Source organism: Drosophila mojavensis, unplaced genomic scaffold (genome assembly GCF_018153725.1).
Source record: "Drosophila mojavensis isolate 15081-1352.22 unplaced genomic scaffold, ASM1815372v1 contig_231, whole genome shotgun sequence".
Lineage (NCBI taxonomy): Eukaryota > Metazoa > Arthropoda > Insecta > Diptera > Drosophilidae > Drosophila > Drosophila mojavensis.
In genome coordinates, this window is record NW_025318772.1 from 8,371,402 (window position 1) to 8,397,283 (window position 25,882).

At 42.2% G+C, this 25,882-nt stretch overlaps 3 protein-coding genes and 1 non-coding gene across 6 annotated transcripts; 3 read left to right on the top strand and 1 right to left on the bottom strand.

Annotated features, from left to right (window-relative positions):
- The first annotated feature begins 4,332 nt into the window (after window positions 1–4,332).
- On the top strand, window positions 4,333–4,404 carry Trnat-cgu. Its single transcript has one exon. It is a non-coding gene; the product is annotated as a tRNA-Thr (tRNA).
- A 12,299-nt stretch (window positions 4,405–16,703) lies between these two features.
- On the top strand, window positions 16,704–18,038 carry LOC6575335 (mitochondrial cardiolipin hydrolase). The gene has a single exon (XM_002001311.3). It carries the CDS (start codon window positions 17,305–17,307, stop codon window positions 17,983–17,985), a length of 681 nt encoding a protein of 226 aa, XP_002001347.1. The 5' UTR covers window positions 16,704–17,304; the 3' UTR covers window positions 17,986–18,038.
- LOC6575336 (RNA exonuclease 1 homolog) lies at window positions 17,983–21,903 on the bottom strand. Its single transcript, XM_002001312.4, has 6 exons — window positions 21,611–21,903; window positions 20,169–21,554; window positions 19,584–20,100; window positions 18,943–19,524; window positions 18,623–18,882; window positions 17,983–18,293 (listed from the first exon to the last, which is right to left on the bottom strand). The coding sequence occupies exons 1-6, from the start codon at window positions 21,750–21,752 to the stop codon at window positions 18,214–18,216; spliced, it is 2,967 nt and encodes a 988-aa protein (XP_002001348.1). The 5' UTR covers window positions 21,753–21,903; the 3' UTR covers window positions 17,983–18,213.
- Window positions 21,904–22,574: 671 nt separating this feature from the next.
- LOC6575337 (peroxisomal carnitine O-octanoyltransferase) lies at window positions 22,575–25,715 on the top strand. 3 transcript variants are annotated; one of them, XM_015167930.3, is made up of 7 exons: window positions 22,575–22,679; window positions 22,753–22,892; window positions 23,164–23,556; window positions 23,616–24,413; window positions 24,470–24,600; window positions 24,662–25,078; window positions 25,141–25,715. In XM_015167930.3, exons 3-7 carry the CDS (start codon window positions 23,182–23,184, stop codon window positions 25,271–25,273), a joined length of 1,854 nt encoding a protein of 617 aa, XP_015023416.1. In that variant the 5' UTR covers window positions 22,575–22,679; window positions 22,753–22,892; window positions 23,164–23,181; the 3' UTR covers window positions 25,274–25,715. The 3 variants fall into 3 exon arrangements, with proteins under 3 accessions (XP_015023416.1, XP_043864040.1, XP_043864041.1); XM_044008105.1 differs by lacking the exon at window positions 22,753–22,892 and having other exon boundaries at window positions 22,579–22,679; XM_044008106.1 differs by lacking the exons at window positions 22,575–22,679; window positions 22,753–22,892 and adding an exon at window positions 22,938–23,077.
- Window positions 25,716–25,882: the final 167 nt, after the last annotated feature.

Here is a 25,882-nt window from a genome sequence, read left to right on the forward strand (position 1 = left end):
TGTGAGGCTAACAGCTAAAAAACTATTTTATATTGAAGTCAGCAAAAATAAACTTGTTTAATGGCTAGAGATAAGAACAAAAGTCGAGTATATTAATCAGCTAGTCTGCTGGTCATCTAAATCATCTAAATCATGGATTGAAGGCATAAGCAGTGTAATATGCTTATTAATAAAATATCTTTTACCCTACAAGCCTTTCCGTTGTCTTATAGAAGCAGATCGAAAATACACATTTAAATATTGTATATTACTATATCAACTGCTCATAAATGTTAAGAGTAGATCATGGATTAATGGCATCACGGAAGAATATCTTATATGCTAAAAGTCTGCGAAGATCGAAGATGCGCATATTTATATATGCATGCCTACGTGTATATCAGCTCCATCAAACCTCCCCATTGCACGCGTTTTCAATTAGTACAGGGTATAACAAGAAGCAGCAGGCAGGCAGGCAGACATTAAATTGCAATTTATGCCAATGAGTTCTTAATGTACAAGCAACAACAATTGCTCAATGCCTTCTAATGGACCCTCTAACGGCGAAAGGACGCAGCATGTAGGACAAAGAACGAATTTTGGGGCGGAGCAAATCGCGACGCAGCGCGGCGCCTGCCACCAACTTGGCTGTAATTTATTTGCAAATTATTATTAAAAGTTTTGCCTGGGCCAGGGTCCGGGCAGTCAAGCCGTCGGACTAGGGCGGGGAGCGGGTGCTGCGGGTGTTCCGCTCCTAAATGATTCGCACTTAGTTTGCTGTCAGCCACAACAACAAGAACAACAACAACAGCAATGAGTCGAAGAAGAGCAGAAACAAAGCATACAAAACATAGCCGTAAAGTCGCGCCTATAAATCAAGTCGCTTCTGGTTTCTGGGGTCAGCGCCTCCCAGTGTTAATATCCGAAAATGCGAATTTCCTCGCCAGCCATTGCCAAAGCAGTTCATATATGCTGGGATATGAATTACTTCTTAATAACTCGGCGTAATGAAACGAGCCAAGAGATCATAATTTCAGAAATACATCATTCTCGATATATTGCCTTCCTATGCAATTCTCACGAGTTCAAGTTGCCCTTATATGATTTTTTCATCAGCCTACAAGTAGAATAAAATGCAGTATATAGTAATATCGAATATCGAATGCCTAATGACTAATGACTAATGCCTAATGCCTAATGCCTAATGCCTAATGCCTAATGCCTAATGCCTAATGCCTAATGCCTAATGCCGAATGCCTAATGCCTAATGCCTAATGCCTAATGCCTAATGCCTAATGCCTAATGCCTAATGCCTAATGCCTAATGCCTAATGCCTAATGCCTAATGCCTAAATAATAACCAGTGGCGAATTCATAATGATTAGCGACTAACTAAGGCCCATGACTCATGACTAATGACTAATAATTATGGATGAATAACACCCAGTGATTAATGTCTATCCGCAAAGCATTTATCAGCACACCTCGAAATAGGTTCTTTATTATCGTATTACGCGCAACACCTACTTCAAACACTGCCCATTCAACCGTATTTAATATTCTCACGCCAACTTCTCCTCTTTCTCTCTCTCTCTCTCTCTCTCTATCTCTCCCTTTTTGTCTCTCTCTCTCTCTCTCTCTCTCTCTCTCTCTCTCTATCTGTCTTCCTCTCCGTCCCTTGAAGGCAGTTTAACTGCTTCTCAATTAGTTGCCAATTATTCAGCTCCACCGATATCTGTACATGTGAGATAGACACGATATATATACATATATATACCATATATATCTATGTATTATGCAGTGGGCGAGTGATATATGCGCATAGACGGCTTCGTGCTTATTCAATTAAATGCAATGCACCAACTCAATTTCGAAATCGCATTTATCAAGCCATTAGAGTCAAATAATCAGGCAGCAGTGGCAGCCGTGGCAGGAGCAGCTCACAGATGCAGTGCGAGACACAATGGGAGGGGGGCGTGCGGGAAGGACGAGCCGTTCACATTAAATGCAGCCGCCGACGTTAGCTGATAACGGAATTTGCCTACCATTATAGAAGGAAGCAGCAGCCAGCTAGCTGAGATGAGACGTGGACGGGAGGTGGTGCGCGGGCAAGTGGTTTGAAGTGTGCCATGCCCAAACCGAGGATGAGAGCACTTCTGTGGGTAGCTCTAGGTGGCATAAGACGTTGACAACGAGCAGCTCAACGAACGAACAAAAAAGAACCAAACCAATTGTTCAACCGGGGCAGCAATCGCATTAGAAATAGTTGAGAAATCAAAATGATGATAGACCCACCAGCTCCCAGTGCCCAGCTCCATCAAAGGGGGAGCTGGCCTCACGAAAGGCAGCCAGGTCTACGACAATAGCAGCTAGCTTCAATGGGATACAAAAAATACAAGAAAAACTCTTTAGAATTTACATTGTACTTGGAGAGCAGAGCCGAGCAGAGCACAGAGATAGAAATGAATCCCTGGCATAATGGACAGTAAGGACATCCTTAGATTACGAGTTATATGTGTATATACCTACATACACAATATATGAGATGTTCACAATTCGAGCAACTATTTCAATTCATGTGAATGTACTGCAGGACCAACTCATACAGGTTGCAAAAAGTACAAATTTAACAAAATGAAATCCTGCTGCATTATGATTACTGTTATATCGGCTGTCTATGTAATTCCCACGATATATTAGAAATTGTGAGCAATTTGATAGTAGCTTAGAACTTTTTATAGTTATCATCCAGCTGCTACGCCGATTCTGTTCTTTATCTGCATCATTATGATATATTCTTTTGGCTGTCTTTATCTCTCTCACTATCTCTCGCTCTCTCTCTCTCTCTCTCTCTCTTACTAACTCTCACACTCTCGCTATCTCACTCACTCTATATGTTCTTATCTCTCTCTCTCTCTCTCTTTCCCATTCGCATTCACTTTCTATTTTTCTTGCTCTCCATATCTGTTTTCACTCTAGCACTATTTTTCCCTACGTCTCTCTCACTTGTTCACCCTCTCTTTCTGTCCTCCTAGTTCTTTCTTTGTCTCTCCCTTTCCGTATCTTTCTAGCTCTTGCTCTCTCTCTTTCTCACACTCTCTCTCACTCACTCTCTGTGTTTGTGTATCTCACTTGTACCTTATCCGTCTTCTTCTTACCTTATATATATACATCTCTCTTTCTCACCTCATCACTCCTTTTCAGGTGAATCAATCAATTGGTTGATCTTAGTCTAGTGGATATATTAATATTCTTACTATAAACTAATTAAGATCTCAGATTTGTTTATATTTTTTTATTCGTTATTTAACGTTTTTTGTCTCCATTCTCTAATTGGCTCGCTGCAACTGCAGTAACTCATAATTGAGCTATGATGCCATTATGCAATTGCATTGAAATCAGATTACAAACGTTTTACCACAAAATTGCATTGGCTGTCCTCATGCTCAGCCCCCTTTTTGCGTCTCTCCTCTTCACCCATTCGTATTCGTATTCCAATGGCGCATTGCGAGCGAGGCGCCATTATGATAAATGTGCAGAGCATCAAATAAGCCCGACTGCTATTGCCTTGCTTTAAGGTGGCCGTTGAGGGCGGGGGAGGAGAGGCCAGCAGCAGGAGCAGCAGGAGTCCACGCCACGCCCTTCAATTGGCTGTGGCGATGCTGTTGGCAGAGGCTGTCACTGCCGCGGCGGCTCTATGCCGATGGCACTACGAATTAGCGCCGTAAATCGCATTTAAATCGTAAAATTCTCGCAGCCAGCCAGTCAGCGAGTCACTTTGCCTTTGCATACAGAGTGGAGAGGCAAACAATCCCCGCGCAAAGCCAGAGACAATGTCAGCCCAGGCTCTGGGCTCTGGGCTGTGGGCGTGGCTGGCGGGTTGGCTGGCGCCGTTAGTACGCGCAAAGATTTTGATCCTATCAACTAAATTGCATTTGACAGTTGGCGAAAAAACTTTTGCCTTGGCCGCCATAATTTTTGCTACAGAAAAACGGGGAGAAAAGAGAAAGCGAAAACGAAAGGTTTTCAAGCAAGGGATAATACTCTCAATTGACTTTCAATTTATATGTGCTATGCCTCATTTGGCAGAACATAAACTGAGTGCAGACGAACCGATCTCAATGTCTTCCATTTTGCGTATATTTATGAACATTTAAAGGCAATTAACTACGTTTCAAGCAGAATACAAAATAAAAGAAATCGAGCTGGCAGCTTAGAACTTAACGCTCTTTTTGCGTTCTGGCGTTGCCACCTGGCGCAAAAGAAAACAATTACAACGGCTGTTATCAGCTGCGATCACAGCTGCTAATGCGCTATATATATACATTTGGCATTTAACAGCGCGCTAACAGCTGCCCCTTTAGCTCAGTGGTAGAGCGTTGGTCTCGTAAACCAAAGGCCGTGAGTTCAACCCTCACAGGGGGCAACTGATTAAGTGGCATCGACTTATTTTTATATTAAATCAAATTATTTTTCTAAGTTACTTTAAGCATTTCTAACAATCCAGTGCGCCCACTGCGCCATCTGTCGGCTGCAACTTCCAATCGATTGCCGCCATGTTCGCACTTCATGCGATAACGTGGAAGTTTTGCAATTTGCGGCATTGGAAAGTTAGTCTTTATAGCTGTGTGTGCGTGTGTGCCTGTGTGTGTTGTGTGTGTGTGGGTATGTGTGTATAGAAAGGGTACAGTGCAGTCGTGGCCCCTATATACTACCTCAAGATTTTTGTACTTTTTCAGCCAGTTTGCAGAGTTTTCTTCTATTTTTTCTATTTTGTTCAATTCAACTTCGCCAAGATTTATGCGCAGCAAGTTGAAGTGCGCTTCCGCATGTTTCGATAATTTGCGTGATTTTTGCATTTTATAGTGCAGCCTTTTTCAATGCTCGTTAAAGCGAGACTAAACGGGTATATTGAGCAGAACAAAGCTTCTAATTTATAGAGTTTCTAACGAATACCAGAAGTGGAAGGCGAAATAATTGAGCATAAAAATTGGGCAAATGCAGATATCACATATTTATGTAGAGTTACGCCAACCTTGGGCGTGGCATATCCGATACAAAATTGCTTAGGAAATTGAAATCATAAATTTAGAAATTATTTAAAAATTTATACATCATTTTTTTATTTTCTTAATTATTTTTTAATTCGAGCGAGTATGCCGCCGTCGTGTCTGGCTCACTCGCACTAGCGTACTGCATGCGTAAGTGGCAGACGTAGCTGCATCATTAAAAACTTGCAGGCACTACAAATGTGGGCCAGGCCACCTTCGACTCAGCTGCTGCTGCAGCTCGGAGCTCACAGCTCGAAGCTTGAAGCTGCCCCACAAAAATTTTATAATGATTTTGTATTTATTTTAGATGGCAAAAATATTTACTTGCAATTAGAGCAGCAGCAGCAGCTCAGCTCACCTCAGCTCAGCTTGGCTCAGCTTGACTGCAGCTTGCGTCAGTCTCCAATTCCAGGATGTGTGGTTGGGGCGAATGGGCGTGGGTCTATGTGCCGTGACAGACACTAATTATGGTTTTTACAATTTGCGACTTGCAGCGCTAACCGCAAGACATAGGACATAGGACATCAGACATACGACATAAGACATAAGACATGCCATGCAACAAGACGCAAGGACTTTAGCTCGACGCTGCCATTTTGCGGTCGGCAGCTGGAAAGCGCGAGGCGGGGCGAGGCTCACTGGAAGGAGGGCACATCAAAATTTTAGCGAGTAACTGTGTAAGTTTGTCACAGCATTATCTGCAGCACACAAGCACACACACACGCACACACATTCACACACGCTGCCTGCACATATGTCTGTGTGTGTGTGTGTGTGTTTGTAGGTATGCGTGCTTGGGTAGGAGGCGTAGCAGCAGCGCATTGAAATCGCCACCATTAATAAGAAAGTTTTTCCTACGACTCTGCCGCTGCCTCTGCCTGCGCCGGCCTTGCTGCCTGCCTGCTGGTAATAAGCAAATTGAGATGACAAAGTTTATTGTTGATTTTATGTACACACACACACACACACACACACACACACACGCATGCACATCGACTCCGGCGGGGATCAGGCGACCTAAATGAGTTATTTAAGTAGCACTTGCGCCCCAGTTTAAATGCGCTCGTAATTTGCCTTTGTGCCAAGCCAAGTTTTTGTACCGCAAAAATACATGTGCATGTATACATACATATATGAGTGAGTGTGTGTTGTGTATCTTTGTGTGCGTGTTTACAGGCTGATATGCTTGCTGAAGAACGTTTAACATAATAATGACAATATTAACTTATGACTTTTATACGCAGGGTTATATGTAAAAAAAAAAAAAAAGTGAAAAGAAATTTACAATTATTATTATAGCTATGATCATTATGTCTTAAAATTTTTAATTTATAAAAATGCAGTAAAAACAAAAATTGTATTATTAGCATATTTATAATTAGTCTTGGCTGGGATTCGAACCTGCAACTTGATGCGCCACAAAAAACAATCCAAGTTTTACCCAAAGAGAGCTTTTTATTTATATTAGTTAAATAACAACAACAAAACTAATTTGAATTTGGCCGGCTTTGAACCCAGGGCAAGGCACGAACAAAAACTCCGACTGCAAACGGCGCTAATCACTTCAACAAGTCGCTCAGACAGTTGGACCACAGTCAACTCACGTCATTTCATAGCTGAATTCGTAAAAGCTTTAAATACTCACAGCTCTCTTTTTATTTTGACTCGAACAAAATGTAATTGAATAAAAAAGTAATAGATTATGAATTTAAGCTGTGATAATAAAAGCATTTCAGAGCATTAGCACAACTAAAGTGACGGAATTGCAATTCAACAAGAAGATAAGTCAGAAGGTAATATTTAAAGCTTTAAAGTATTGGAAAATGCATAAATTTGTATAAATAAAGATAAATAAAAGTCAAACGGAAGCTATGGAAAAGTAGCAAATGCTCTTAACAAAAAAAAAATAAATAAAATAAAATAAAAACTACTGAAAAAATAGATTAAAATTTGTTTATTTATTCATATAAATGATGATGATTCATTGACTCAAATATTATTTTCAATCAAAAGTAAAGTTTAATCGCCAAAATGTGAATATATTATTATTAAAATACAAAATATGAGCAAAAACTGCAGAGCGATTCAATTGTACTTTTTACTGGACAAGATATTAGAAAATATTTGTGGTTATTTATAAATAATTTTAAAACTGATTTAATATTTTAATTAGGAGATGTTAGACCATCTAATTGCAGCTTCACTGTACCTATGGCACAAACATGTATGTATGTATGTATGTGTGTGTGTTGTCTAAGCTATTAATGCGCATTGCTGTGCCTGTGCCTCCGCCTGGGTCTGGGCCTGGGCCTGTGCCACGTTGCCTGTAGCTCCATTGCGGCGTCTTAAGACGTCTTATTCAGCGTGTGGCATACTTTGTGTCCCGTGTGTGCCTGTATGCGTGTGTGAGTGTGTGCGTGTTTGTGTGTACTTTACTTGGCTAAGTACGTGATTTGATTAGCGCCCAAAAATCCAGTTCGTGTCTGTGCCGCACTTATGGCCATAGACCGACGAGCGTCGAGCGACTTATCAAGCATACGCCGCATTGCACACAACAAATTGACAAAACAATTTTAAAATGTCTTTAATGTATGTGCCTAATACACATGTATGTATGTCTGTGGGTGTGTGCCGTGTGTGGTGTGTGTGTGTGTGTCTGTGTGAGTTTGCCTTCCTCTCTTTCTCGTTATTTTATTCTTTCTTTACATAAACATCGCCTGTTGAGGTCAACAAATTATCGCAAGCATTTTTCATACTCATTTCGGGCTGGCCGCAGCAACACCAACGACACAACAACAACAGCAGCAGGAGCAGAGGCAGCAGTGGCAGCAGCTCAGGGAATGTCAACAGCAAAATACGTGAGCAAACATAGAAATGGCTGCCATTGACAAACTAGTGGGAAAAGCCAGCCATAGAGAGAGAGAGAGAGAGAGAGAGAGAGAGAGGGAGAGGGAGAGATCTCTATGTGTGTGTGTGTGTGTGAGTGTGTGTAAACGAGACATTAATGCCATTATGCGTGTGTGTATGTGTGGGCGGCACTTGTGTAAAAAGCAACTAATGAAAACGGAAATAAAAACCGCTCGAGGAATGCTGATGACTCTCCAAGGATGGTATTTAATATACGAGTATGGGTGTATGTGTGAATGTGCGTGTGTGTGTAAAAAGGCTCAACACACAGCAAACGCATCGAGCCACACTTGCGGAAAACTCAAAGCGAGTGCTGAAGTGCCTCAGATACACTTCACTTGCCAAATTTATTTCCCATTTCAATTAGATCTATTGAAGGGCTTGAAAGAATTAAAAAAAAAAATTAATAATTTATTGCTAAATATAAGTATAAAATTTTTTCATTAATATTTATTTAAAAAAAAAAAATGTGGATTCTTCGACTCAGGTCACTCAGGTCTTTAAAATTTAATGAAACGTCTCTGTCTTGCAGCTTTCTAGTGTAAAAAAAAAAATAAAAAAAAAATGTTTATATCTTACCTTAAAGATATTGACATGTTTACTTGCTCGTAAATATCACTTTAATTAGCGCAAATCTTGGGGCTATTTTAAGAATACAATTCAGTCCAAAAAATTTAAAAAAAAATACATAAAGTCAGATTTTTTAAATATAAATTTTTGGGAAATAAAGATATGCCAAAAATTTAAATCTTATAGCTCTTGAGAGCGAGAGCTCGGAAGAAACCCCCATATATACTTAAATATGTATACAAACATTTTATATACAATAAATATTCAATTATTGATCCATAAAAGCACTAAAGCTCTAAAAAAAATATAAATACATAAACTATAATTTTTTTAAGCTTGTAAATATTTGTTCATTTACAGCTATAGCTTTTTTAATTTTTTATTAAATTTTATTATTCTTACTGCACTATTTTAATTTATCTTATATTTATATAAATCGTATTAGTTATTTTTTTATTCTTATTATTGGCAATATATTTTTTTTTTAAATAATTCTATGTAGAAATATGTCTTCACCTTAAAACACAATTTAATATATTTAAAGCAACTGCTAAGACAACATTTGAGCATAGCTTTTCGCTGAGTGTATCTATTGCTGTGGCTGGCAGCTTCCACAGCTCCTGGTGCTGCTGCTGCTCCTGCTACTCCTGCTGCTGCTTCTGGCTCCGCCGCTCAACCCATTTCGCACGCGCACCCCAGCACTTAGCATCAATTTGGTGGCTCCGAGCATAAGCGTCAAACAGAGACGGCAATCTGGCCGAGTGAGGGAGAGGGCGCGAGTGGGGGAGTGCGGGAGTGCGGGAGTGGGGGGAGAGACAACTAAGTAAAAGCATAAGTAATGCACATAAATCAAAAATTCAGTTGCTGCCAACGCTGCCTGTCAGAATGGCACGCACAAATACTCACTCAGTTCCGAGAGCCAAGTGCCAGTAGCCAGAAGCCAGAAGCCAGTAGCCAGAAGCCGAGAGCCGGCAGCTAGGCCCGGAGTCCTGGCCTGCTAGGTAGACCCAGAGCCATGGCCGTAGCCGTGCTGCTGCAAATGCTTAACAATGTGCAAGTCCAGTGGCTGGCAGGACAATTACCACCAAGTGCCGAGCCGCTAGCCCAACACAATCGAAAACTTAGCCAGCGTGAAATATTGAAGTCGAACCAGGCACAGCCCCATCCACAGCCACAGCCACAGAGCCCGGAGTCCACTGCCCAAAGCTCCTTCATCCACACTGCCATCGTCGGCATTGGCATCTTGCAGCGGGTCGCGTTGGCGAATGGCACCTGCGGAATGCGCTGTCGGAATCTCTTGGAAAATATTTTTATATAGATAATCGAATATATATGTGCATACACATACATATATATGCACGTATATTTATGTGTATGTATATTACGTCTTGGCTGAAGTCAAAGCCATAACTCTAAGCCGTACAGCTGCAGCTACAGTGAAAGCTGACTGGAACGAACAGCAGCTATAGCAGCAGCATTGCTAATTACATCAAATAATTAAACAAGTTTTTACGAATGCCATTTTTTGTATTGTTAATGCAAAATATTTAAGGAAATAAATGAAAAAAATATATATACAAATAAAAAAATAAATTTGCTAATATCAGTATTAGCAAGTATTAGCAAGCTAGTAGGGGAGCGGGAAAGTATGCTAAAACTATGGATTTGGATATGGATTTAAGAAATATAAAAGCACTGGAGATTACAAAGTTTATAAAAAAATAAAAAAAATAAAAAAAAAATTAATAAAAAGAAATACATATTTAAGACAAAAAATAATTAGTTTATGAAATAATATTTATAATAAATAATTAATATAACAAGAATTATGAAATATTTATGTATTAAAACAAAAGAAATGATGTATTAGATATTAATAGTGCAAAGATATTTTTAAATGCTTTAGATGTTGGATTTTAAAAAATAATTACAAATATAGCTAATCAAATAAACGCAATGCCTAGTTTAAGATCTCTTTATATAAGCTTAAGCTCGTTACTTCATCAACTTTATGAAGTTAAGCAAAATGAATTTCCTTTCAAATTTTCACCGTAAGCAAAAGCAATTGAGCTGTTCATTATAGCGTGTGCTTGCTGTATATATAAATTTGCTGTGGCCAGACAGGTGTGTAATTTATTGATTATTCCGCTAGATATGCTTACACACACACACACCCACACACACACACACATACACACATAGTTATAGAGGTTGCTTGTTTAGACATTTTGTCATCTTCAATTTGTGGCTGTCATGCTGGCTGGCTGGTTGGCTGCTTGGCTAGAAGACAGGCACAGGACGCACTCGTCCTGCCAAAGGAGCCGTAGCCGTAGCTGTAGCCGTAGCTGTAGCTGTAGCTGGCACTGGCTGCATTTCCAAAAGTGGATTACAAGCTGAAGGCACTTGTAATCGCTGCGTTAAGCCAGCCAGCAGCCAGCAGTCAGCAGCCAGGAGCCAGGAGCTGCCTCTTATTGAACAGACACGCCCGCTACCGGCTGCCCGCTGCCCGCCCCTTAGGCCTGGGCCAGGGCGTGGCTGGCATGTGAGGGGCGAGCTTTGGGCTGTCGCGTTTATTGAGTTTTAATTGGATAAGTTATAGACGCTCTCATGTTGCATAAATTCCACAGACATCTTTGTTTTCGCACCCACACACACTCAGTCATACACACACACACATAGACGCACATTCCAGAGGAAATGGCGTAGCAGCTGCTGCAAGCGCATTCGTGCGGCAATTGCTAAAGACGTGCTCCTCATTACCTGCCCAGCTCGGCCAGCACCAGCTCCAGCTCCAGCAGCAACTTCATCTAACTGTACTCTTCGTATCACTTGTTATCATTTATCAGCACAATCAATGGCGAGCTCATTAGGCAACTGCGTGCGTTTAATTAACGCATTGTTCTCGCTCGAATTCGAATTCCAATTCGAATTTGAATTCCAAATCGAAATTGAATTTCATGCAAAAGCAACAAATTGTAAAGGCAATTACAATTGGCTTAATCGATTTATCTGTACTATTTATTAATGAATATACTAACTAGCTTTATGCCAAATACAATTTTGCATTCCTTTTTCCTGTGAATTTAACTCTCACAAATTCACCTTTGCATTTGGTGAATAGGAAATTTTGTTGTTTATCAAATAAAATAAATTTCCTCTAGCAAATGCCCTCACAAATTAGAGGGAAATTCGATCAAATGTCATAAGGAAATTGATTAGCTGAACATTAAGGATCAATTTTTAAAATAATTAAAATTGCCAAAAAATAATTAAATAGTAATTTTTTATAATTTTTTTTAAGCTATCATCGAATTCAAAAGTTAATTTGCAGTTATTTTAATGAATAGCCTACAAACCAGATAACACAAATGTAAGTTAAGTCTTTATATAAGCCATTATATAATCAAGCATTGAGCTCTATTCAAATGTAACACCTAAATCAAAAGCGAGTTTAATCTGCAGATTGCCAAACATAATAAACAAACTGACGATTATTGTCTCTAACAGCACTGGACACGCAGCGCCATCTGGCGGCAATTATTGTACTTTTAGCTGCTTGCACAGAGAGCGCCAGAGACAGACAAAGAGTAGAAATGGAAGTGGGAGTGGGAGAGAGGGCAATGAGTGGGAGTGTGAGAAGGACAGCAGCATCATTCGTCATGGCTGCATAGTTGTTGTTCATTATTATCGCTGACATTGCGCCGGTTGGTTCGCGCCCTGCCACCCCCTACCCATCCCCTCCTTTTCCAGCTGCGCTACAACCGGCTTTTCCCGCTTATAATTCATTTCTATTGTGCCACGCCTGAAAGGTCCTTTTGATCCGGCTGACTTATTTGTCTTAAAGGAAGCTCGCAGTGAAATTGCTTTTCCTACTCGCATCCTGTTGTTCTGTTCGCTTGTTGCGCCACGCCCACCCAACTCCCAACTTCCTAGTTGCCCACATTGCCTTTGTAGTGCATAAAGTGTATCTGGGTATCGGTGTTAATAGACGCCTCTTCTTCTGTTCTCTTCTGTTCGCTCCTCTTCCCGTCTGCCCCCTTGTCCGCCTCTGACTCTGTCTGTCGCTGTCGCTGGCTCTTCATTTGCGCTTGGCGCTTATTGTCAACGGCGCTGGGCTTCATTTTCTTGTGATTAATGTCGTCATTAACTGCAATTAACTTTTTTTCAGCTACTGCCTCGCTGTCTCGTCTTCCTCTTCTTCTTTTTCTGCTACTTGTGCGCGACAAATCTTTGACAGCAAAAAGCCAAAAGCCAAAAGCCACTTGACTTCCATGTTGAGCAATGCCAATTTGTGTGATATATCCCCTTCTATATATACATGACCACATCCTTCGATAGTGGCCATCACTCATGTGTCCTTCGAGCTACGCTATTTTTATTTTATTTTATTTTTATTATTTTCTTCTTCTTGCCTTCCTAATTATTTGTCAAGCATTTTAGCTGCTAATGGCCTGGGCTGACCTCGCCTCGTAGAACTTTATGCGTTCTCCTCCTACCACTTTGGCTCTCCCTCTCTCACATTCTCTCTCTCTCTATCTATCTATATATATCTCTCTCTCTCTCTCTCAGCTAACTCTAGTGCCACATGTTTGCAGCACGTGCTGCACGTTCAGTTGCATGTTGCAGCTTCAACTCCCATGGTCGCCTGGCCTTATTGTTAGCAGCTTCTCATGGGATTTCGAATTCGAGTTCGAATTCGAGCTCCAGCTCTACCTAGCGTCTTCAAGTAAATTTTGATAATTTCACACCCAACAAAAGGAAGTCGCTCGTAAACCAATGCCAAAATGACATCGAAAAACTTTTATACGCTCTGTTAGATATACACTGCATTAGAGTCGCTTAACTATTGCATATTGTTCGGTAAGAGCTTTCAGCCACAATTAATATTTAACAGCTTGAGTACATTTTTACAGTGGCCATATATTTTAACAGTTGCTAATCATGTTATCATGTTATGTTAACAGTTGATACATACATATGCTAACAATTCAAATATATGCTAACACCTCGAATGAAAGTTAGGTTTTCAACTCATTGGCAATTTATGACAATAATGGGAAATATGCTTTTAAAGGTCCATGAATAAAACAAAGGAATTTAGGAACATAAAATAATGGTGAAGAAAATAATAGGTAATTTTTAATTTTGAAGTAATTTTTAAAATCATATTAGTCTTTATATCTTTAGTTAGAGTATATAGAATTTCTCACATTTATCTGTATGATTTTTGGCTTGGAGCATGTGTCGGCATTTTTATATTTGGCATTTTTTTTAAGTGCCTGCTCACACGCACACTGTGGGGGGTGGCAGATAGTGAGAGAGAGAGAGAGGAAGAGTGAGAGTGGGAGAGATAGAGGCAGAGGGAGACAGCCACACGCAGTTACCTTTTTGGGCTATTTGGCTTTGGCTTTGGCTTTGGCTTTGGCTCTGGCTCTGGCTTTGGCTTGCATTTCTGTGTTTTAACTTTCTTACAATAAAGTGATGTTATCTTGGGCCCCAGCTATTTTGTGGCTTAGGCAACAGGCGAGCGCCGGGCCGAGTGGCAAATGTGCTGCACTTGGCGTCGAGCAGGAGGTGGGCAGCACTGGGAGCACTGGGAGCACAGGCGACAGGATCTAAGGGAAATTACTCTGTGCTTTATCGTGCATATAAATCTATTTGCTCAGGTGTTTTGCGCTGCTAATATGTTTGTGATGACTTTATTTTGCGCTTTCCGCCCTTGTTTTCTTTGCGCCTTTTTTGCTGCCTTTTTGGCCTTATTTATATGTGGGCGGGGCTGCTGCTTAACAGTTTTTTTTTTTTTTTTTTTTTTTGTTTTTTACTTTGTGGCTCTAGAAAAGTTGTAAAAAGGTTTTCGCCTGCTTTCGGCAGCTGGTCTGGCAGACACACGCATTATATTCAGTTTTTCGCCTGCTTTAATATTTTTGCGCAATTTGCTTAAATAAATACGTGACACGCCTCCTGTACCCGGCCCCAGCTCGCCGGGCTCTGCTCACCGCTGTTAGCTGAAAGTGCAAATTAAAAGCCAAAATCGTTAGGCTAAATGCTTTAAGCACTTAACTTGCACGCATGAGAGGCATTTTCGTTGTTGTTGTTGTTGTCGTTGTTTTTGTTGTCATTGTCGCTGGTTAACTGAAATATTCAGTAGCAAACATTAGGCGTGGCCCAAGTCGCAGGACAACGGCCACAACAACAGCAACTCACGGGACCCCCAAAAAATGAATATGTGTACAAGCTTTTAAGCCTTTTTTTGGAATGTGCTTAAGCTAAATAACAACGAGACAACATACACTGTGAGAAGTGAATGTGGATGCAGTTTAAAGTGTGCTAAACTAAATTTGAGTTAGCATAATTTCTTGAACATTTTAAGTAATAGATTCATAATTATTAGAGAGTTGACTTTTTTCATAGTTATTATCGTTTAAATTGTTTAATAAACTAAACATACTTTTCTAGTGGCTTTATGACCTATTTAAAAAATAAATTAAAAATTGGAACCTAGTTGGGCCTCGAACTCGCAACCTCATGCGTCACTCAAGGCACGCTTAATAATCTATTCGCCTTACACTGGCAAGACGTCTGCACTGACTGCCTGCAACGCATGTTTGATGATCTTTAATCCATATACTATGATGGGAAATCCATATACTATTTGTTTATAATATTTAGAATGCATTTTCTTAAAATAAATATGAGCCATGGCAAACGAATGCAAGACACAGCTAATCCTCTAAACTTATCGGTAATGGCTTGCATATGTCAAAAGCGCAGTGGTAAAGATGCTTGCTTAACAGAGGGCACAACAGTGAGCACAGGGACGTGAGTAGTTCCAGGTTCGAATTCGGTTGGGGTTAACTATCTGTAAGGAACTTAACATAAATGCTCACTAACATATTTTAAAAAGTTACATTAACTGTGATTCCATATATATATATGTATATATGTGTAAGTGTTTTGGCAGATCTATGAAAATTTGGAAAGTTTTTATTTTTAATTTTTTAAAACTAGTAATCGAATCGCTATTAAATTGAAATGTAGTATTTAGTATGCCTAAGCAACTCAATTTGCAATAAAGTTGGCCTAAATTTAAGTGTTCCACCTACAGAATGCTGTTTTATTGCTAACCACATTTTTCACTGTGTATACACTATGGTTGTGGCACAACAATGTCCTCGCGACCACATACACACACACACACCTACGTAGAGCCAACATTTACTCAAGGGATTAACTGTAAAGATCTTAATGCCTCTATTTCGACGGTCTTAAGTATACTTCCGCCTGGCCAGGTCGCCCAATGTGTGACAGAGGGACAAGTCAAGCAGCACTGACTTAGCCCCCAGCCCAGCCCCACTTGTGCTCTCCCATCCACACTTGTTTTTCTAGCTTCTTAGTATTTATCTATATATGTCTAGGTACATGTGTATGTGTGTGTGTGTGTGTCTGTGTTGTTTGTATTTGGGTCTTGTGTTTGTTTTGCGCACTAGCCCTTCGGCGGGCGCCCTTTAGGCCCGTTCCCTCTGCGAGCCCTCGAGGCGTCACTTGCGTGTGTTTTGTTTGCAGTGTGTGCGGTCTTTCGGCTTTTTGGGCCACATATGCACATTGTCATTGCCAAGTACCACTAATATTATTTACATTTCGTTAGGTTTATGTGTGAAGGAGTCCTGCTCCCAGCTAACCCACTCCTGGCTCTTCCTCTTTCTCCAACTACTTTGAGTCACATCTATTTATCCATTTGCTAGCCAAAAGAACGACCAATCAAAGTCCGGCGGAAACAATTACTACGAATTACTGAGCCAATGCCAATAAAAGTACGGGAAAAAACTTTTACTCGATTTTTCCTCTCTTCTTCTCTTGTTTTTGAGTAATAGAATTTCACGGCGTAAAAGTTCGATACGCAGCAACTTTTATGAAAACTGAAAGACCACATCATGCAAATACTTGTTAAACAATTACAACAACAACAACAACAACAACAACATTGGTGAGCATCTGTTGCCAACAGCCGTTGCGCGTATAATTGAAAAATATATCGAGTACAACATGAAATCTGATTTAAATTACATTCAAACATGAAAGAACAAAAACGCTATGTCATACCGAATATTGTATATCCTTTCTTATGCTTTGGCTCAATGAAATATACGAACAAGTTTTCTAAGGAACACACATACATATATTTATTGTTTCTAGACTCTGTAGTAGCTGTAGTATGAAACTGCAAACATATTCAAATTGTAAGTATATAGATTTTTAATACCAATCAGGAATATATAGTTTCCATATAAACATTTTTAAATTTCTGGTTCCATGTGATACGAGCATCGACAGCTACACCTACTCTACTCTTTACAGCAACAAGTCTATGCGATACATATTACAAATTACAAAAAGAAAAGTTATAAAATTTGCAATTTACGAAGTTTTTTTGTGGCACCTAGAAAGCTGAAGTTTTCGTTTTTTTTTTTTTTTCTGTTTCCTTTGTTATTTGCGAGAAAACTTGGTCGTCTAAAAACTACGTTCGAATGCTGTTGATAACAATATAGAGCTGGAAGCCAATGGAATTCGGAATTTGTTATAAAATAATTAAAATATTTCCAATTAATTTAATGTACATATAAACAAAAGATTCAGGTAGTATGTTAAATAGCATAAACTGGCAACGCCAATATTTGCAGCTAGCAAAGCCGTTACGTTCCAGGCTGGCAATACCGCATTTATGACAAGGTGGCAGCCCTTCAATCGCTTTTGAAAATCTGCCATTGCACTTGTCAACTGCAAACAACGAAAAGTCGAAAATGTTGTACTATTTAATAAAATTTATAAAGCTTTGCTTTAATAAACCAAATAATTGGAGAGCGCACTATGCCAAACTGAAGCGGGAGTGGACGAAGGATCGCATCGGAAAGCGCGTAAATCAGACTGCGTTCGTTTCCTTTCAGTATTTCCGAAATCGTTCTTTGCTGCATAAAACCGATGCGCCCGATGCGAAATGTGACGCTGCCAGTTGCTTAAGGAGGCAACTGAAATACATCATTGACCCCATAGACCAGGCGCAGTATTCAATCGACGTGGCGATCTATCTGATGGACTCCTGTGACATTGCCGATGCACTGCGTCGTGCCAGTGAGCGTGGAGTGAGAGTGCGCGTGGTCTGCTTCAAAAACTATGAGTTGCTACAAGAGTGTTTCGACAATTACGTATTGCTGCGCAGACTATCTGTAATACGAAACCAAATGCGTGAGATGACGATGCATCACAAGTTCTGCATCATCGATGGATACATTGCCACGCGAAAACAGATGCCAAAGGCCTTGACCGTTTGCATAACTGGCTCCATGAACTGGGTGATGCTGCCCAGAAACTGTGAAGATTGCCTCGTCACCAGTTCGCCCAGGGTAGCCAAGCGACTGGAGCAGGAATTCGAGCGCATCTGGATGTTGTGCGAGATGCCAGAGAATGCAAACTATTTAAAATAATGTCTTATTGTTTATATTTAATATTTTATATATAAATATCCATTATATATATATATTGATTTGTTTTCGATCTTAAGGCTCACTTATGGGATACGTTTTGATTTCAAGTGTGGGATTCGTCTGTGAAGTTGAGTTACATATTGCGAATCGTATGTAATGTGCCCGCATCGATGACATGTTTAATCCAATCCCAAACATTAATTAAATAATGCGATCCGCTTGGACAGCTCAACTAATCTTGTTGCGCAAATAGTATTTGATGAGCTGTATACAGACCTCCGCATCCTCAGCGCTGTCGTGGCCAGCCTCTGCAAGTCGAACGTAGATAATGACAATGATATGGATATAGATATAGATATAGATATAGATATAGATATAGATATAGATATAGATATAGATATAGATATAGATATAGATATAGATATAGATATAGATATAGATATAGATATAGATATAGATATAGATATAGATATAGATATAGATATAGATATAGATATAGATATAGATATAGATATAGATATAGATATAGATATAGATATAGATATAGATATAGATATAGATATAGATATAGATATAGATATAGATATAGATATAGATATAGATATAGATATAGATATAGAGTCGGGCAGCCGCTTACCATTTTCTTGTATAATGCGCTTTAGGTTTTCAATGCACAGCGTCTTGAGTGCTCGCTTCTTGGGCAGCCCCATCTTGTGGGGGAATAACACCGATGTATCCACGATTACATCGTGTATCAGTTTCAAGGCCTTCATGTCGCTCTCCAGGCTGTGGCCCACCAGCACCGTCTTGGCATGAAACATGGACATAAGCACCGCCTGAACATCACGCAGGGTGCGTGTCTCCTTTGAGAGCATGTCCTCCGTGATGCCCGAATAGCTAAGCCAAATCGAATCAATCAATCAGTCAATCAAATACAGCTCACAGTCTTATACGTACACAGTATTATAGTCCACAATTTGGTTGTCCGGCTTGACCAGAGCATCGTAGACGCTGCGTCCATTGATGTCCACGACGGTCACTCGGGTCAGCTCGATGCCGTGCGTCGTATAGCACATTTCGCAGTCGAGCGCATAAATGTCCTTTTTGGTGGGCACATAGTCATCCGAGCGCTCAATGGTCTTTATGAAGCAGGTCAGCTTATCCGGATCGTAGTAGTCGCTGACATGGTAGTTGGCATAGCTGCAGCCAGGCGTGCCCGCTGGCTGCTGGCAGCACCGATGCTGATTATCTGTGAAGCCGCGCCGATAGCCCGTGCTCTTTGGATGATAGTTGCACATGTCCGTGCACTTGGTGTCATAGATGCTCAGATTGAACACCTTGCCGCAGCGGGTGCAGTAGCGTTCCGTCTCGTTGGGTCGTCGATTCGGCCGGCAGGAGCGTATAACAGCCGTTCCGCGCACCTTGCCCGGCCGTGGGAAGCCGTTCTCCACCAGCTGCTCGTCGGTCAGACGCAGATCGTAGACCATTTCGTATGCCTTCTCTGCACTGAGTGTATCAAAGGGCTCCGACGACGATTTGCTAAAAGACAGAGTCAAATATTAGTGAAAAGTCGAAGAGAGTTTTCCCTGCATACGCACTCCTTCTTTTCCACGCTCCAAGATGTGGTGAGCGCCCGCTTGCCGCCCAGCATCATCTCGTGCGAGACAGTCTTGTTGGCCACACTGGGCTGGTTGCCCGCCTCGACGGCCTCCTTGCGCAGCTTGTTGATGGCCAGCATGCAGCTGTTCTTATAGATTGACGGCGTGCTGCACTTCTTGAACACAGCCAGCTCCTCGACCTGCGCTCGCTCCCAGGCGTCAGTCAGCTGTGGGTAGATAGCGGTGCATTGCTTCACCATCATCTCATAATACTGCATGCGTATGTTATACGATATCTTCGAGCTCTGCGGCTCCAGCACCGGCGGCTTGGCAGCAGCCACATCCGTTGCAGGCGCCACCTTGTCCAATGCCGCTGTCGGCTTGTGAGCCAAGCGGGTACCGCCTTTGAACGTCTGGGCAGCTGTGAAGGCGGGCTTCTTTTCCGCCTGCAACTCCTCGATCTTCTTCTTGGCGCGCGCGATGGCTATCACATTGGCCACGGGCGTTATGGTGCGAGCTGCAAGATGGGGTAATATTAGATTAAGCTCATAGAGCAGAGGTAAGTAGAGAGAAGTCTCAGGTCACCTATGCGTGTTGGTGGTGTCAGGCTGCTGCGTGAGATGAGCGGTGTTAGGGTCTTGGCACGCGCTTCGCGCAGCTCCTCCTGGGCTATGCGCACCCGCTCCTGGGCCTGCCGCAACAGCTCGGCATCTGCTTCGGCGCGCAGTTTCTCCTGGCGTCGCAGCTCGGCCCGTCTGTCGAAGATCGCCTGCATCGCGTTGCGTATATGATTCGGCTTGTGGACTGCCACCGGTGCTTGCGGCTTGCACTTGTCCGCATTCTCATGGGCAACCCGACGCTTCTGCAGCGCCGCTGTAGCTGCCTCGGTGTAGGCCTCAATGTCCGGCGAGGGCGCTTTGCGCTTGCGCACATTCTCCGTGCTCGTCTCTTCAGGCTTTTGGGCAAACGCCTGCTCCAGCTCATCGAATATCATTTCACACTGGCGCACGATCTCCGCCTCGGAAACATCCACACTCATTTCGTAATCCAGTGCAATGTCATCATCCGGCTTGGCTGGCAGTTCGATAGAAGTTGAGGTGTCTATTTCGGCTTTGGTCGTACTTTTGCTAGAGCTGGATCTGGAGTTGGAGTTGGAAGTGGAGTGAGAGTTAGAGTTGGAGCTGGAGGATTTGGATTTCGAGCTGCTCGAGCTACGTGATGTGGATTTGGAGCTAGAACTACTGTGATGGCGACTCTTAGACGATGATGATGCAGATGTTGTGGATGCTGTTGCTGTCTTGGATGAACTGTTTCTATCCTTGCTGCTAGACTTCTTCTCACTGCGATGCTTATCGCTGCTCGATGATTTTCTATGCGAAGACGATGATGAAGATGACGATTTGTGTTTGGAGCTGGAACTGGAACTACGGTGCTCGCCAGATGATCGCTCTTTTTCTTTCTGGGACGAGCTGCGACGCTCTTTACTGTCTCTAGATTTGTGTTCATGTTTGCGGCTTTCTCTGCGAGCACTGGACGAAGACGATGAAGTCTTCTTTTCGTTGTCATTCTTTGGGGTCTCCTCACTGGCTTCCTGTGGTTCGGGCTTAATATCAATGGTTGTTTTAGCCAACTCGTCCAATTCCGTCTCCAATTCGGCCTTCACTTGTTCTTCCTGTTGTTCTTGCTGTTGCTGTTCTTCTGGCTCCTCCTCTTTTTCAGATTCTACCCACTCGTCTTCGGCTCCATTTGCTACCGCGGAAGGCACATATTTGGGTGCACTCGCGGCCTCGTCAAAACGTTTTTTCGCCGGCGAAGCATTCAGGGCCGGCTTCTCCGGATGGTATTCCAGATTGGGCTTCTTTTTGGGCGGACACATCGTCATCTCGGGCAGTGGCAGGGATAGCAATTTGGGCACCGGCGCTGGCTTGTACTCCGGCACCGATTCCGCAGGCAGTGTCGCTTCCACATCATCTGCGAACCAAGCGCGTTAGGTGTTTGCATAACTTGAAACACACACACACACTCACCCTTGCGATTGTGCTTGAAATGGCAGAAAGGACGTTTGCAGTTGAAGGACGCTTCGCCGTTTTCATCATTGCCGCTGCCGTTGCCGGCGCTGTTGTAGTATGGACAAGCGAAGCTCTTGAAAAGGCCCGTCGATGGTAGCATTTTTTGGCCTCTTCTGCTTAATTAATAATCGCCGCTTAATTGGGCAACCGTTATGGGAAAATATAATGTTCTATTTAATTCGTTTTTTGTGTATTTGCTCATTTCACGAAATTAATGCCAGATGTTTTGCGAAACAAGCAGAACGGCGTTGCCACTTGTTCGATAGTGTGGCAGCACTAGAATCACAGCTGGAGCACATAAACAAATTGAATCCAGCGACCCAATAGAAATTTGACAGCAATACTAAACATTGGCGTTAATACTTAAAGGCCACTGAAATTAAATATTACATATGTATGTAACATGGGTTCAACACCTGGCATTATCAAATACCAACTTCCACTAAAACATATACCAATATATTTTAAAACATAATAGGATGTGCATGTTTTCAACTGGGCAGTATAATTGTTCATTGCTAATTAAATGGTAGGAGAAATATAGTATGTATAAGTGCAATTATTTGTTCGATTTTATCAATGAATTGCAAATTAATATATTTAATTAACTTGTAACTTATACGTAAATAATAATTATTTCTAATTTTTTCAATAATATATGTTATTAAAAAGTTCTAACCCATTTCAATTGCGCATTTTTCTAATATTTACTTTACTTCCCCACTTCATTCTTAGATTCTTTTCAGAGCTCATGCAACTTGTTGATTTTCCTCAAGAACATCCTGCTCCGTCGTGTTCGTGTCACGAGCGCAAACAACCAGAACACTCCCAGCTCTAGAATAATATTTCAGTGCGCGGGTGGCGGGTACAAAGCTCAAAGCACTTCTCTCTTGCAGACAATTGAGGCATGACGTCACAGTTTATTGTACTAGTTGCCGGAGCCATGGTTGCTAATGATTGCGCATGCATTGCAAAAATGCAAATCCATTAAAATGAAAACATTTAACCGCGCTATTCATACATACATGTACGTATATATAGGTATATGTGGATGTTTTATCTATAGAATGCGTTCATTCAACCGCCCTGATCGATCGCAGTCTTATCAAATCAATTCAGCTCGAGAGACTCACGCACACACACGCAAGTGGGCTCGACAACGCTTCTGGCTGGGTTGGTTTTCATCAAGGTATTTAGTCGTCTAGCGGCACTTCGACGCACCGGTTGGATACACGTGAAGGTCGGTAAAAATGGAGACGCAGCAACAGGCTAATCAAGCGTAAAATAAAACAAAATGCCTATTAACATATTAGCCTATATATGTGTATGCATATCTGTGTGTGTGTCTGCGTCTGTTTGTAAGCGACCTTTGGCCAAGAGTTAACTGTGAAACTTTGGACCATTTGTGCAGTACAAATTGAAAAAGTAATCAGCTGCCTTTCTGCTTATCTACAGACGATTAGAGATAAATAAATGCACCATGAAATTAATGTAGTTAATATATTTAACAGCTATTTTGGGTTGTTATTATGGACCGTGCCAGCCTATTTATCGGTGATAATCATGAGAGCACCTTTAGCTTTGACGAGACGCTGCCACCGCTGCCGTTGCCCGAGCTGAGGGATACACTGCAACGTTACTATGCCGGCTTGCGGCCCTTTGGCACGGACGAGGAGCTGGCCGAGACGAGGCGCATCATTGCGGAGTTCGAGACGGGCATTGGAGCCAAATTGCAGGAGAAGCTGAAGGAGCGCGCGGCTCGCATGAAGAACTGGCTGGGCAGCTGGTGGGAGGATTATGCCTATCACACGATGCGTCTGCCATTGTTGCCCTATCAAATCATGTCCATGCCCTGCCAGCTGTGCCATGTGGGCGTGCCCGAGCGACCAGATTACATGCTCAAGGTTTAACAGTCATCAACCCAATCATTTGCAATCATCGAAACGAATCTCATTCGTTTCAGAGTCTCGCTCGTCAAATTTATCACTCGCTGGAGTTTTGGGATCTGGTGCGCAATGAGAACATCAGGCCTCTCTCTTCGAACGGCGGCCGGGTCAAGTACTCCTCGGCGCTGTATAAGCAGTTCTATTCGACGTCGCGTGTGCCGGGCGAGGAGCAGGATCACATTGAGAAGCACTTTCTGACCAAGACCGAGGGACGCACACCGACGCACCTGACCATCACGGGCAAGGGTCGCCAGTTCACGTTTAATTGTGTGCACGAGGACGATTCCATTCTAACGGCTCCCGAGATCCTGGTTGCCTTGCAGCGGATACGCAGCATGCTGGACTATGAGCCGGAGGGCGATGGCGTGCCCGCGCTCACCCACGACAACCGCACCAGCTGGGCCAAGAACCGCAAGCACCTGTTGAACCTCTCGGAGGCGAACAAGCAGAAGCTGAAGCTGGTGGAAAGCTCCTGCATAGACGTCTGTTTCGACGAGCATCAGCCGCAGAACACAGAGGAGTCGTCACAGCTGTGCATCTACGGCGACTATCATTCGCGCTGGGGGGATCGCAGCAGCTGCATCATCGCCTTCAAGAACGGACACTATGTGTTTACGGGCGAGCATAGCTGCTACGATGGAACGGTCAGTGCCAGCTTTGCCACGTTTATGCAGCTCAGTTTCCTGGAGGTGCCCGAGCCGAATTGGAATGAGGCCAATGGAACGAAAGTGGTGGAAGTGCAGGAGCTTAAGTTCGATCTGGATGATACACTCAAATCGGAGATTAAGCGCGTGCTCCATGAGATTGATGAAAGGGTTAGTAGGAATCCACGATTCGAGCCTCTTCGCAATGTTAAGAGTCTACCTTACAGGGCATCGATGTCATCGTTACCTTTGAGGTGTTTGATGATTATGGCAAGGACTTCATGAAGACTCAGAAGCTGCACCCCGACTCCTTTGTCCAGGTGCTCATGCAATGGGCGTACTACCAGATGCACCAGGAGTAAGACAATGCGTGCTTTCAACTTGTATTTCTATTGTCTAAAATCTGTAATTCTCGCCAGGATTGCACCCACTTATGAGACGGCACTGATGCGTCACTTTTATAATGGACGCACTGAGACGCTGCGGTCCTGCACGAATGCTGTCTACGAATTCCTGCTGGCCTCCGGCAACAAGAATACAACGGATGAGCAGCTGGTTAAGGCGTTTCGCGCCGCTGTCGTTGATCATCGACATCAGATGGACGAGGCACGCAAGGGTCATGGCATAGACAGGCACCTCTTCGGGCTGTGGTGCGCAGCCTATGAGAACAACCTGGACATACCCGCTCTGTATGATGATCCGCTCTATGCCAAGGCCGGCGGCGGTGGCAATTTCGTCCTATCCTCCAGCACGCTGGGCTTTACGCCCAATGTGGGCTTTGTGGCGCCCATGACACTGGATGGCTATGGTGTCTTCTATTCAATTACCTCGGATGCGTATGTCTCACAGCTCCCATACAGTCCTTTGACCATATTAAAATACTTCCTTCAACTTGCAGCGTCTACATGAACTCGACTGCCTATCGGGACAGCATCAAGAGCAGCGCACGCAAATTCAATATCATCTTCATGGAGTCGTTCCGCCGCATTCGCCGGCTGCTAGAGCAGCAGCAAAGTGATTCGAAATTGTAAACTGCCAAGCGACGAGATATATATACGAGTCAGCTTTCTATATAATGCAATATGCAATCGGCATTCCATGTGGAGTTAAATTAAAAAAATAATTATCAATTCCATTTCAAATCAGCAGGAGATTTCATATCATAATCTACTTTTATATGTACTATGTGTAGGCCTTAAGCTCATAATATTCTTGTTGTCCTAGGTCAGGCATTTTAATTAAACTGCTCATATAAGTTTGTTTGGGTACCAGAATTTTCGTCAGAGTCGTTATAACCTGATTCCACTGTATATATACAACCACTATCAGACATATGTTGAATATAGAAAATAGATTCAGTTTTGTTTGAAATAGTAAAGGGTTTTTAACATTATTGACATTATATTTAGCCCAAACCTTACGGATCAATTAAAAAGTTACTTATAAGTCAAATAAATTGAATTCGCAAAATTATTAAAATTTAATTTTAGATCTAAAAGTTTTGTATCTATATTTGTTAGAAGGATAAATGTTTTTGTATTTAAATTGTTCGTTGAAATCGAGAGATTGATTCTGATCAGATCAGCTAATTCGATTCTGTTTAGGATATTCACTAGTCAAACCAGCGTTATTCAATTTAT

Coding starts and splice junctions, on each gene's coding strand:
- LOC6575337 (XM_015167930.3), top strand. CDS start 23,182: ATGGACCGTGCCAGCCTATTTATCGGTGATAATCATGAGAGCACCTTT. Junction 23,557..23,615: donor GACCAGATTACATGCTCAAG/GTTTAACAGTCA, acceptor CATTCGTTTCAG/AGTCTCGCTCGTCAAATTTA. Junction 24,414..24,469: donor TCCATGAGATTGATGAAAGG/GTTAGTAGGAAT, acceptor TCTACCTTACAG/GGCATCGATGTCATCGTTAC.
- LOC6575335 (XM_002001311.3), top strand. CDS start 17,305: ATGTTGTACTATTTAATAAAATTTATAAAGCTTTGCTTTAATAAACCA.
- LOC6575336 (XM_002001312.4), bottom strand. CDS start 21,752: ATGCTACCATCGACGGGCCTTTTCAAGAGCTTCGCTTGTCCATACTAC. Junction 21,555..21,610: donor TTTCAAGCACAATCGCAAGG/GTGAGTGTGTGT, acceptor CTTGGTTCGCAG/ATGATGTGGAAGCGACACTG. Junction 18,883..18,942: donor ATTGTGGACTATAATACTGT/GTACGTATAAGA, acceptor GATTTGGCTTAG/CTATTCGGGCATCACGGAGG.